Source organism: Muntiacus reevesi, chromosome 3 (genome assembly GCF_963930625.1).
Source record: "Muntiacus reevesi chromosome 3, mMunRee1.1, whole genome shotgun sequence".
Lineage (NCBI taxonomy): Eukaryota > Metazoa > Chordata > Mammalia > Artiodactyla > Cervidae > Muntiacus > Muntiacus reevesi.
The window spans coordinates 2,318,699-2,331,442 of record NC_089251.1 but is presented as its reverse complement, the minus strand read 5'-3'; the positions used below and the strand labels follow the sequence as shown (position 1 = coordinate 2,331,442).

The 12,744-nt window shown below is 63.2% G+C and overlaps 1 protein-coding gene across 4 annotated transcripts in view; it reads left to right on the top strand.

The window, feature by feature from the left end:
* ADAMTSL2 (ADAMTS like 2) overlaps window positions 1-12,744 on the top strand; it is a 33,707-nt gene extending 20,963 nt beyond the window's left edge. For all 4 annotated transcript variants that reach the window (XM_065928081.1, XM_065928082.1, XM_065928079.1 and 1 more), the window contains exons 12-19: window positions 2,469-2,566; window positions 6,909-7,035; window positions 7,477-7,690; window positions 7,935-8,090; window positions 8,492-8,662; window positions 9,327-9,503; window positions 11,739-11,883; window positions 12,154-12,744. In XM_065928081.1, the coding sequence (XP_065784153.1) occupies window positions 2,469-2,566; window positions 6,909-7,035; window positions 7,477-7,690; window positions 7,935-8,090; window positions 8,492-8,662; window positions 9,327-9,503; window positions 11,739-11,883; window positions 12,154-12,272 (1,207 nt within the window). In that variant the 3' untranslated portion in view covers window positions 12,273-12,744. The remainder of the gene's footprint in view (window positions 1-2,468; window positions 2,567-6,908; window positions 7,036-7,476; window positions 7,691-7,934; window positions 8,091-8,491; window positions 8,663-9,326; window positions 9,504-11,738; window positions 11,884-12,153) is intronic.

The window sequence follows — 12,744 nt, the reverse complement described above, 5'->3', positions numbered from 1 at the left end:
AGGCGGCGGGGGAAACCGCCAGGCCAAAATAGCCCCGGCGCGGCGAATTGTCCAAACACAGGAAGTCGCGTCTGCTTAGGGAGGGCGCAATCCAGGCGCGGTCCAGAGAGCAAGGTTATTTTCACCTTCTTGGAACCGCCTCGAACAACCAGGGGAGGCCTGACTCCAGACGCCAGGGCTGGGATGCAGACCTGGGGTCTCTCTCGCAGCCTGGGTGGGGGCGGGGAAGCGAAGCTCTTTCCGAGCCTGTTAGGAACCATCGAGGCCGTCTAGGGAAAGTTGGAGATGAAGGACTTGGAGCGTCCCAGCAGGGTGCCCGGCCCAGCCTGGCAATCAGCGGGCGCTAGCTTCCCTCCAGACAGAGGCGGTGGAGGGCTGTTGGTTCAGCGATTTCCCGGGTGTTTTTCTCTGCAGGGAGCGGAGCATATTAGGCGTTGCATTATTGTGCAAAGACGCGTTTCAAGCAGGAGGGCCCCCCCTGCGCTGCGCTGGTGCGAACAGGGGCAGGTAGCCCCTCCGGAAAGACCTTTGGTGCTGAAAACCCAGAGGGTTATTTTGAACGGCTTGCTGTCTCTCCGCCATGAGTCACGCTGCCTGCTGGCCCAGGAGTGTGTAATTAGATAAAGATGGCGCGGCTCCCCCACGGGTGGGGTGGCAGGGTGGGGGCTGAAGCCTTTGGTACTTGTTTGTTCCTGGGGAGATTTGGAAGCTGTTGACAGGAGGGCGGGGGTCATGGTGCTGTGCAGGGCATCCCGCTCTCCCTCCCTGAGGAGGCGCTGTGGCCCTTTGTTCTGAGTCGCCTGGTCTCGGGTGGGTGGGGGGCCCATCTGAAAGGGCCCCCTCACTTTTCAGGAGGACGGGGGAGGACCTTCCGATTCCCCCTGTATGTGTGGCAAGGCCGGGGCAGGCTTGGGGCGGCGGGGAGGGTGAGGCTACCCGGCGAGGGGTCTCGGCGGCCGTGACCCAGCAACGGACTGCCGTAGGCTTTCCACTCCATTGCCTTGCTCCTTCCTGGGCTCATGGAACCATATCAGTGAATTCATGACTTCATGTCCATCCGTGGGTAGATTATTTCCTGGTTCTCAGAGCAGGATGTGCCTTCAAGGCCACAAGTGCAGTGTAAGAGCTGTTCTTGTGAAATTCCAGAAGTTGGAAGGCAAACAGTAAACTCCCAGTCAAGTCCAAACCGATGTCTCTATCACAGACTCGACTGGAAAGCCTTTTATTTATTTGTTTAAAGGTTTTTGTTTTTTTTTTTTTTTTGGTTGTGGTTATTGTTGTTGCTGTCGTTGGTCTGGACCATGGTTTAAAAGTATTTACTGAATTTGTTACAATATTAGTTCTGTTTTTAATGAATTTTTGGCATTTTGGCCATGAAGCATGTGGAATCTTAGCTCCCTGACCAGGGATCGAACCCTTAACCTCTGCATTGGAAAGCAAAGTGTTAACCGCTGGACTACCAGGGAAGTCCCTGGAAAGCCTTTTAGAATGTGTGCCCTGCAAACCCTCCTCTAAGCCTGACCTCCGCGGTGACAGAAGGTCCCAAGAAAGGACCTGTGGGTGTGCCCCGTGCGAGGGTCTCAGCTTCAGAGGATCTTCCGTCAGCCCCCAGGATGGGAAGGGAAGCGGGGCTGGGCGGTGGGCCCATCGCCCCGTGCCCCCCGACTGGCTCCGGGGGCGTCTGCCTCTCAGCTCCGGGAGACGTCTCCACCACCTTGCTCGGCCCCTGCCGAGTCCACAACGAGCCGGCACATTGGATCCCGAAGTTGGGCCCAGCACACCGACTGGTTCAAAGAAGCAAACAGTCCGAACAATAGTTGGCCGGGCCGCCTGACTTCCGGCCAAGAATCCCAGCCCGTCGCTGGCGGGGACCCAGCTCGGCGTTCCCTTGCTCAGCAGCCCTCGCAGACCTGGGCAGAGGCGTCTGCAGGGGACGCGGCCCCTCCCCCGTCTGCCCCGGGCTGGTCTGTTTTGATCCCCAGAGGCCCGGTGGCCAGAATACCCGCTGGGGAAGGCTGCTGGAGAGGGTTCCGGCGTCTTCCACGCACACCAGGTGCCTCTGAGGTCCCGTCCCGAGGATGGGGGAGGAGGCATCGGCGTGCTCCTGCTGGAGGGGGGCGGTGAGAGGCCTGTGGGTGTGGAAGGGGCCGCTATGATGGCGGGGAGCCCCAAGTTCTTCACCCACCCCCCCCAGAGCCCCCAGTGGGGCCCCGACAGCTGCAGGGCCCTGTGCTTAGCCAGCTGTTGGGATGGAAAATGCCAGCTCCCCCTTCCTCCTAGCCCTGCCACCCCGGGGGCGCTCCTTCTAAACAGTGGGTACTGGGGCCCCTAGCAGGGCAGCAAGACTCTGCCCTCCTGCCCGGGGGAGGAGCTCAGGACGGGTACACACAGCCGCGCCCTCCGCCTGCAGCGATGAGAACACGCGCTCCCACGGCACTCACCCCCTTCTCTGCTTCACCTGCTTTCAGGACCAGGCCCAAGTCCCGCAAGCAGGGCGTGAGCCCCGCGGACATGTACCGGTGGAAGCTCTCGTCCCACGAGCCCTGCAGCTCCACCTGCACCACAGGTACCCGAGACGGCCGGGGCGCCCGCGGGCCCACCTCCCCGGCGGGCGAGTGTCTGGGCTTCGGGGCCCGTCCGCTTGCTTGTGGCCCCGAACTGCCCGCGGGGAGCTAGTCTAGCGGTTTCCTGGCCCACAGGATGTGGGGGGACGCGGTGGCACTCTGGGTGTCCTCGTGATGGACCATGTAAGGCCCAGCCGCGTGGGGGTCAGTCAGCACCCCCAAGGCTCCCTCGTTCATCCTTCCGCGTTTCGTACATTGTTAGGAAAATCCTTCTCTTGGTTAAGACGTAGGAAATCTCAGGCGGTGAGAAGGGGGGAGTAGACCCGTGTGGACTATGAGAGAGGAAACTTCTCAGATTCTAGGACCTCGTCTGGGGAGGAAACAGCTGGGGGGATAGGAGACCCTGGGGTTGCCTGGACAGACAGACACATGGGATCACTAAGTGTCAAGCCAGGGCTTGAACCTATGTCTGTCTGCTCACTGGGCCGGCCGCTGCTGCACCAAGACGCTGGCTTGCAGCCCAGAGGCTGGGACCCCACCCCCAGCCCTGGTCCCCTCCCCTGTAAGGTCAGACATCAGACCCAGGCGCCGGCCTGCGGGTGCTGCCTTATCTCTACCTGGGACTTGGTGTTTCGGCAAGACTGGGCTTGCTGCCGCTGCTCCTGCCCCTGCACTCCCACCCCAGCTGGCCGGAGCTCTGGGAACCCCCACCCGCTCTGGCCAGTGTGGCGAAAGAAGCAAGTGGCTGACTGGGCCCTGGGCAGCCGGGGGCCTGGGGTAACCGGCATCTCAGGAGATGGGGCTGAAGAAGGAGCTGGGGAGACAGCTCTGCGGGGTGCGGAGGGGACCACGGCTCTCTGTCTCAGGCAGGAAGCCGGGCCCATTCCTGCCACACCGTCCTTCCTCCCCTGAGCAGGGCAGGCGACGGGCTGAGATTGCCCCCTGATATTCTCGAGGGTTCGAGGAGGGCTTTGTGGGGGTGTGGTGAGCACTTGGGATGAACTATTTGGTCGTCCACACCCCACGCTCTTAATTGCTGAGTCTCTCCTCTCTACCTGTAAGATGGGACGTCCACCTAGCCAAACGTGGCTATAGGGGTAGATGGGAAGAAAAACAAGCAATCAGGGTCAAAGCTTGACAGCTGGGCGCCGTCAGCAGGGCTGCTGCTGCGTGCCACCGATGGGGCCAGGAGCAGCCACAGCGCTGGTCCGGGAGTGAAGTCGGGGCTGAGTGCTGGGGGGAGCGGCGTGTTGGGGGAGCCTGCTTTGAGAGCCTGCCCTCGAAGGGCAGGCTCCCGTTCTGAATCGGGAGCCCGACGTCATCCCTCGGGCCCCACGCGTGCCGAGGTGGCCCCAGCACATTGGCGGGGAGTGTCTTTTGTCCCCCTTGCACATGTCCCCTGCCCGGGAGGTGACAAGGCTTGAGATCCCTCCGGGATGAAGCCACCCCGGGGGTGAGCGGCTGAGCCTGGCCCTGGGCAGAAGGCAGGCCCCAGGGAGGTCATCCAGGGTGACTCGATGCCCGCAGAGTGCCGGGCAGGGGGTGGGCTGGCCCACCCTGGGTGGCCCAAGGTGCACAGTAGGATGCAAGAAGAAAGGAAGTGAGGAAGACAGGTTCTGGCTCTGCTGAAAGGACGCACTCTCCTTCAGAAGAGCCCCTCTGGGACTGGAGTGAGCGGCCCCGACCGAGTGAGCTCCCCGTCGCCACAGAGACACCAGATAGGGTGGGCAGCACCCCAGAGAAGTGGTGAGCTGAGTCCCCGCAGAGTGGCTCACCTCTGCACACCCTGTGGCGGGCTCCTCTCGAAATCCCACTTGCCGGGGCGCCGACCCCAGGCCAGCTCTGGGCGATGGGGGAGAGGGTGGTGGTTTACAAACCCTCTGTGGCCTGCGGGGCCTGTGCAAGCTTCCACCTCATCACTGGCGATCAGCAGGTCTCCTACGTCCTGAGCCCCGGTCATAGCAGCAAGCGTTCCTTCTTTTCCTTAAAGATGCTCTTGAGAGCGGGAGAAAGGCAGGTGGATCAGTTTGGACCCTTCACTTGAGTCACAAGGGATGACTCCCGAGGGTTCTCGGCAACCCCCTGGCCCAGGGCGGGGGGAGTGGACCCGACGGGCTCTGAGATCCCCGGCCTGCGGGCAGAACAGGCCCATTCAGTCCGGCGTCGGGGCCTTCTGCTCCTTTCCTTTAGAGGAAGGGCTTGGTAAGAAGGTTTGAGAAGCCCCACATTCAGGACTGACGCCGTGAGGTGGTGTCCAGAAGACCGGAGCTGTGCCTCCCGTCCCGCGTGGGGGATCCCTGGGAGGGGGTGAGTGGCAAGTGGAGGCCTGGAGAGTCTGACCGCCCTCACATCACCCCCAGCCGGGGACGGCGCTGGGACCAGGAGTCCCGTCCCTCCTGACCAGGACCTGCTGGGTTTCCCCTGGATGACGAGGAGAGAACAACAGACACTTGTTGAGGGTCTGCGAGTCCCCTGACTTGGACCTCCCTGGGCCCCAGAACTGGTGTCTCTGGAACATTCTGAGCAGGCCTGGCCAGGAAGCCAGCTCCCCGCTCAGCGACGGCTGAAGACGACACAGCCCGGCGCTGGCAGAGAGGAAGCCGTGATTGCAACCTGGCTCGTCCCTCACGGAAAAAAGAAAAAATCCCCGTGTGGGCTGCCTCCCAGGCTGTTTTCATTCCATCCAAGGCTGGGGCTTGGAGAGGCAGGAGCTGCCGGCTCTCAGACACGCGCCCCTGGGCAGGGAGCACGAGTCGGCGGGGGCCCTTGGTTTACGGGGCAGGGCAACCCCCAAGGGGAGGACGCTGCTCTCTCCAGCATCCAGCAAGGCTGGGTCCCTGCCCCTTGGCACACATACACCAGTGATAATGACAACCATGGCCCCTGACCCCACCCGTGTTCACACTCGCCCTGAGTCACCCTGGCTCCTTGGCAGGGAGGGAACCACGCACTGTGGAGTGAGTTTGGCCCCTGCGTCAGCCTGGTGCCTGGCATGGGAGTGCAGGGCAGGAAGACCAGAGAAGCAGAAGGTGGAGGTGGTGGTCAAGGAAGGAATAATTTTGGTTGAGGGCTGGCCCTTTACATACGGTTCCCCCATGGGATTTATAGAGTGAAGTGAAGTGAAATGAAAGTTGTTTAGTCATGTCTGACTCTTTGTGACCCCATGGACTTAGTCCATGGAATTCACCAGGCCAGGACACTGGAGTAGGTAGCCTTTCCCTTCTCCAGGGGATCTTCCCAACCTAGGGTTCGAACCCAGGTCTCCCACATTGCAGGCAGATTCTTTACCCACTGAGGCACAAGGGAAGCCCAAGAATACTGGAGCGGTTAGCCTAGCCCTTCTCTAGTGGATCTTCCTGATGCAGGAATTGAACTGGGGTCTCCTTCATTGTAGGTTGATTCTTTACCAACTGAGCTATCAGGGAAGACCTAGATTTATAGAGTAGCAGGTATTTAATCACAAAAATCATTAAAGAAAGTTTGAGAGGGAGCTGGATAAGGACTAGGGCATGCCATGGGAGGGCGGGAGGATCTGAAGGTCTAAGTCATATCTGAGGAGTCTGTGAAGGGCTGGAATGGTTAGATTATCCATCCATCCATGCACCGTCCATAAATACTTCCCCACCTATCCACCAACCTCCCCATTCATCCATTCACTCATCTATCCGTCCATCCACCATCCATCCTTGCACCACTAACCTACCCATCCATCTGTCCATCCACCACCAACCTACCCATCCACTCATCCATCCATCCATCTACCCACCCATCATAGTTATTGAATGAATGAATGAGTGACACCTGGCTGGGTTTGCCTCTGCGCCTCTGTAAGGGCCATTCTGAGTTTACTAAAAGCGCAGGGTTTGTGACTTCTTGGTCTTCCCTGGGGGGCAGAAGGTAAAGAATCTGCCTGCAATACCAAGGACCCGTGTTCGATCCTTGGATCAGGAAGATCCCCTGGAGAAGGGAATGGTTACCCACTCCCAAGTAGCCTTGCCTGGAGAATCCCATGGGCAGAGGAGCCTGGTGGGCTACAGTCCTCGGGGGCGCAGAGTTGGACATGCCTGAAGCAGCCAACACGTCACCTGCTCGTTTCAGCTCAGGATCTATGACGCAGCACTGGGTGGGCAGGGAGGCTGTGCAGAGAAGCGCTCAGGCCCCCGGCCCAGGCGGGGAGGGATGCACAGGCCCGGCCTCGCTGGGATCCACCCCCAGTCCGGTCAGCGGGACTGAAACCAGGAAGCCCCGAGAGGCCGGGTGCCCCGCCCACAGCCTCGGGGCCCACCTGCCGGCCTCCAGGTGCTCACGGGGGGCTCACAGCGCCTTCCCTTGTCCTGAACCCAGGGGTCATGTCGACCTACGCCATGTGTGTCCGCTATGACGGCATCGAGGTGGACGACAGCTACTGCGACGCCCTGACGCGGCCCGAGCCTGTCCAGGAGTTCTGTGCAGGCAGGGAGTGCCAGCCCAGGTACCTGCCCCCCAGGCCCCGGACAGGACACGTGCTGGCGGCGGGTGCGCTGGGGATCTGCCATGCCGCGTCCAGGGGGATGCTCCGTCCTGGGTCTCTGGTCCGTCCTGGGCTCTCTGGTCCGTCCTGGGGTCCCTGGTCCATCCTGGGGTCTCTGGCCCATCCTGGGGTCTCTGACCCACCCTGGGGTCTCTAGCCCGTCCTGGGGTCTCTGCGCCCTATGTGTCTGCTCCTTTCCGAGAAGCTGGCTGTGCAGTCATGGGGGTGCCTTCTTCCCTTCAGTGGGGCTGGGGGCTCCAGGACACTGAGGCAGGACCCCAAGTTGGCATCAGCAGGGGGGCGGTAGCAGGGCCTGACTGGAGGGCTCTGGCTGGAGGGAGCCCGTGGGGGCGCAGCTGGGAACGGGGTGGAGTCGCTGAAGGCCGCGCCCTCCCGAGGCAGGTGGGAGACCAGCAGCTGGAGCGAGTGCTCGCGCACCTGCGGCGAGGGCTACCAGTCACGCATCGTGCGCTGCTGGAAGATGCTGTCGCCCGGCTTCGACAGCTCCGTGTACAGCGACCTGTGCGAGGCGGCGGAGGCCGTGCGACCCGAGGAGCGCAAGACCTGCCGGAACCCGGCCTGCGGGCCGCAGTGGGAGATGTCCGAGTGGTCTGAGGTGTGTGCATGGGCCGGGAGCGGGTGGGGGCCTGCGGGCCACAGTGGGAGATGTCCGCGTGGTCCGAGGTGGGGGCCGGGTTGGTGGGGGGGTGCGGGAGGGGGCCGAGCGGGCCGGGTGGGAGCCGTGGGCCGGGCGGGGGCTGTGGGCTGGGTGGGGGCCGAGTGGGCCAGGTGGGAGCCCGGCCGGGGTCTGCATGCAGCTAGGGCTGCCGCGAGCCCACCCTTCCGCCGTCTCCCTGCAGTGCACGGCCAAGTGTGGGGAGCGCAGCGTGGTGACCCGGGACATCCGCTGCTCAGAGGACGAGAAGCTGTGTGACCCCAGCACCAGGCCTGTGGGGGAGAAGGACTGCACTGGGCCCCCCTGCGACCGCCAGTGGACCGTCTCCGACTGGGGGCCGGTGAGGGCAGCCCGGCCAGGTGCTCAGAGGGCTGACCTGTGTGATCACGGGGATCAGAACCTTGAACCGACACAAGCGGGCCCATTGCGACGCCCCCGTTATAAGCTCCCTGCCTGCCTGGCTCTCTTTTCTCCCACCTGGATGAGACGCTCAGATGCCCACTGGGGTCCCCTCTGGGTGCTGGGTGCACAGGGGACTCTTCTGGGGCCTTAGGTGTGATCTTCTCTGTGTGTTTTTCATCGAGCATGCCATCTTTCTGTAATTAGAACAGAGCATGGTATTTACAACACGGTTACCATGGCAACGCCTCCCCACCCCCTCCCCGCTGCTCTTCTCTCCGTGGAAGGAGGTCCGGGGCCCTGGGAGGGGGCTCTGCCTCTGACGCTGGTGTCTCTCTGCAGTGCAGCGGCAGCTGTGGGCAGGGCCGCATGATCAGACACGTGTACTGCAAGACCAGCGACGGGCGGGTCGTGCCCGAGTCTCAGTGCCAGATGGAGACCAAGCCGCTGGCCATCCACCCCTGCGGGGACAAGAACTGCCCCGCCCACTGGCTGGCCCAGGACTGGGAGCGGGTGAGTGCCCCCCGCCCGGCGGGCATCTAACTGGCCGAGAGCCAGGTGGCCAGAGGGGCAGGTCGGCCAAACGAGGAATTAATTGGAAATTATGATGCCACAATCCACTAAACATTAACTTGAAATAGAAAAAAACAAAAAACAAAAAAGGTAAGAAAACTGCTTAAAACGTCCCAAATCTAAATAGCGTGTGTTCGGTGAGGCGTGCGGGGCCGATCTGTTTCCCACGACCCCATGTTCCCGAGGTAGAAGCCCAGGGTTGGGGGTCCTTGGGCCGTGGGCCTGTACGTTGCTTTGTTCTCATGACCTCTGGCGACCTGTGAAGGTCACCAGCTTGCCGTTTTCAGACACACGGTGCCCAACCACATGGCTTTCAACCGCTTGGTTCAGGCAGATCGCTATCAGCTAATTCATCGCCAGGCAAATGGTCATTAACCATTTTGTTTCACAACAGATGGTTTTTCTGCTAAATTGTTTCTGAGCAAATCTGTTTGGGGCCACGTGGTTATCGACCCGCAAGTTCTCAGCCCGTGTGTCGTTGATCTTAGCTGTTACTCACGTGCTGCTGACCGAGTCATTTTCAAGGGCATGGCTGTGGACCCCGTGTCCTGGTCTTCCTGACCTCTAGCCCCTGACCCCTAACCTGCCTGCCCTTCCACCCCAGTGCAATACGACCTGCGGCAGAGGCGTGAAGAAGAGGCTGGTCCTGTGCATGGAACTGGCCAATGGGAAGCCGCAGACGCGCAGCGGCCCCGAGTGTGGTCTGGCCAAGAAGCCCCCCGAGGAGAGCACTTGCTTCGAGAGGCCCTGCTTCAAGTGGTACACCAGCCCCTGGTCTGAGGTGAGCGCTTCATTGGCCCTCCTAAGGCCAGGTCTGATCTCTGGTCCTGCCAAAAGACCTCCTGTCCCACCCCGAGTGCCCCTCACATCCCCTGGCTCAGCCTCCATCAGGGTTTTCTCTCCCTGGAGGGATTGTCAGTGCTTCCACGTTGGCGACCATGAGGGCCACCTCCTCCAGGAAGTTCTCCCGGATCTCACCTCTGGGATCCCTGCTGCGCTCGGCCAGGGCCCTTTTTTTGGCCCAGGTCACTTCTGGCCTTGCCTTGTAAGCCTTTCAGTCATTCATTTGAAAGCCCGTGTGCCTGACACCCAGGATGGAACAGACAGATCCCAGGTGGGCACTGGGAGTGTGGGGAGCCAGAGTCAAGCCAGGGACAGAGAATCCGAGAGGCACGGGGGCGGGAGGACAGCGCCCCGGGCAGAGGGGAGCCAGCCGGAGTGGCGGCCGCCGCCCTGATACGGGCCTGTGGCTCCTGCCTCGGCCTCTGGTGGGAGGGTGGCCCAGAGCGCGGCCTCTCCACTCTCTACAGCGGGGAGTAGACCCTCACCTTCCAGGCCCTTCCGGTGGGCCGGGCCCAGCGCTTGACAGAGGGGCTCCTTTCTTCCTCCCAACAGCACTGTGGGAGGGGGCTCCCCTTTTTGTCCCCTGTGGGGGAAGAAACCCAGGTACAGAGACAGAACTGACCCAAGTTAGCAGACGTCGGACGCTGCTCCGGGCGGGGGGAGGGACCTGTAGAGTGACGGAGGCCTGAGCCAGCCCCCACCCCCGGGAGCGGAGGGGCGCGGAGCTGCCTGCAGACGGCGGGGACAGCCCAGGTCCACAGACCCCCACGAGAGCGGAGGGGTGCGGGGCTGCCTGTGGGGGGTGGCAGCCCAGGTCCACGGGCCCCCACGGAAACGGAGGGGTGCGGGGCTGCCTGCAGACGGAGGGGACAGCCCAGGTCCACCTTGCTCCCCAGGTCTCTGGCCGAGCGAAGGGACCCATCTAACCGCTGCTTCTCCCTTCTGGCCCCTTTCCTGCGGGGAGATGCCTCAGGACTAGACCCCCTTCGAGCCCCTCTTACAGTCCAGGGGCACGTCCAGGTGGAGGTTTTTACTGGTTCCCACGCATCCCCCCCGTCTCCTGGGCCGCATCACCAGCCCCCACCCCAAGGCCCCCCTCCACCTGGGGATGCACAGCTCCCGGGGGCGGACCAACGGGAAGGCCCAGACAGGTCTTTGCCCAGGAGCCTGGGGGCACGGGGGAGGGCACCCATCACCCTGATGATGGTGGGTGGCGAGGGGTGACCAGACCGTGGGCAGGAGGACCTCTGTGTCCTTGTCCCTGGTTGGGGTGGGGTCTTTCTCCCCCTGTGGCCGCCTCTGCCTGGGAGGGGGGCTTAGTAAGAATGCGTCCTCCAAGCTGTCCACCCAGGGTGGAGGAGTGGGTGCCAGGAAAGGCCAGATGTGCGTTCTCTCTGGGGGGCGGGAGACGGCTCGGGGCCCCTTGGGGCATCCCCCCAAAGGCTGATTGTTGTCTGGCTCAGTCCTCCAGGCTGTGCTAGTTCCCTCAAGCTGGGTGTGGGCATCGGGCTGGAAGCCTTCCCAGTGCCTCTGCGAACAGAACTGGTGGGGGGTGGGGAGGGTGGTCAGGACCCGAACCACAACCCCCAACCTCCGCAGACTGAGGTCCCAGCTGAGCCTGGGTGAGATGGGGTCACCCACAGCGGGGGGAGCCAGAGGGAGCCACCGCCTCTAGGATCTCGGCAGGAGGACAGCGGGGTAACTGGGGTCAGCAGATGGCCCTGGCATTCTGGGCGGCTTGGCGGGGTTTTCCGAGGGGAACATCTGGATGGGGAGCTGCGGGTGGGGGTGCTGGCTCTGGAAGATGTAGTTAATTGGCCCCCAGCTCTTAACTGGAGTGGGAAGCCAGCCTCCCCCTGGGCTGTGGCCCCTGTGTCCCGAGCCTCCCGCAGCACAGGACGCTGGAGAGCTGGAACCAAAGGACCTTCCTGGGGGCAGAGATGGGGGTCCACGCCCTCACTGGGAAGCTGAGTACGGAGGGGGTGGGAGTGGGGGTGGGGGCGGGGCAGCAGCATCTCCTGGTTGCTGGCCTGTCCTTCCTTCGCTCACCACCCCGAGCCCCCGAGCGTCCACGGAGACTCAGCAACCTGGCGAGAGGAGGGGAGCTCCACCGCTCCTCTGGCGGCCCCCCGCCCCGCCGGAGGGGCCTCGGTCACGCTGTCTCTCCCGGCAGTGCACCAAGACCTGCGGGGCGGGCGTGCGGATGCGCGACGTGAAGTGCTACCAGGGGACCGACATCGTCCGGGGCTGCGACCCGCTGGTGAAGCCTGTTGGCAGACAAGCCTGCGACCTGCAGGCTTGCCCCACGGAGCCCCCAGGTGAGGACGCAGAGGCCGAGGCCACGCCGGGGCCTGAGGGATGAGCAGGCCCCTGGGGTGAGGTCAGGGCCTCCTCCAAATCCTGGTCCCTGGGTATCTGCCTTCCCTGTGAGCGCTTCACATCACCTGTGGGGTCCTGATGTCCCTGGCGAGGGGTACGAGGGAGGGAGAGCTCCAGGAGGGGAGATGGACGGGGCGGGGCGGGCGTCCTGCCACGTCGCCCCCCGCCCCGCCCCACCGCCCCCTGACACGCTGCGGTCCCTTCCCCAGATGACAGCTGCCAGGACCAGCCGGGCACCAACTGCGCCCTGGCCATCAAGGTGAACCTCTGCGGCCACTGGTACTACAGCAAGGCCTGCTGCCGCTCCTGCCGGCCGCCGCACTCCTAGCCCGGCCGCCGCCCCTCAGAGACCAAGCACCCCGTCCCTGGGGCCGCAGCAGCCCCTCCACGGACACCCTTCCTGCGGGGCGCCCAGCTGTGAAGACGTGACACTGAGCCCCTGCTCTCCCTGGGCAGGAGAGCCCCCCACCCCCGGCGCGCCCGTCGGCACCCCCCACCCCGGGGCAGAGCTGCGAGGATGGCTCCCCGCCCCCCCAGGGGCCCGGGAGCACGCCATCTCCCTGCGGGGCCGCAGGCCCAGGAGACAGGCAGGGGCCGCGGGGGCGCCCAGCGCCTCGGGTGACTCCCTGCGGGGCACTCGTAATCTCACAACTTAGCATCGCTCGCCTCCCTGATCGGAAGCTCTTGGCACGGATGGACCCACCGCACTTTACGCCCGGGAGGGGCGTCTTTTTCACGGCCCGAGGCCGTGCTGTCATCGGGCAGTAATCTCTGTATGTTAATAAAGTGGTTGTATTTAT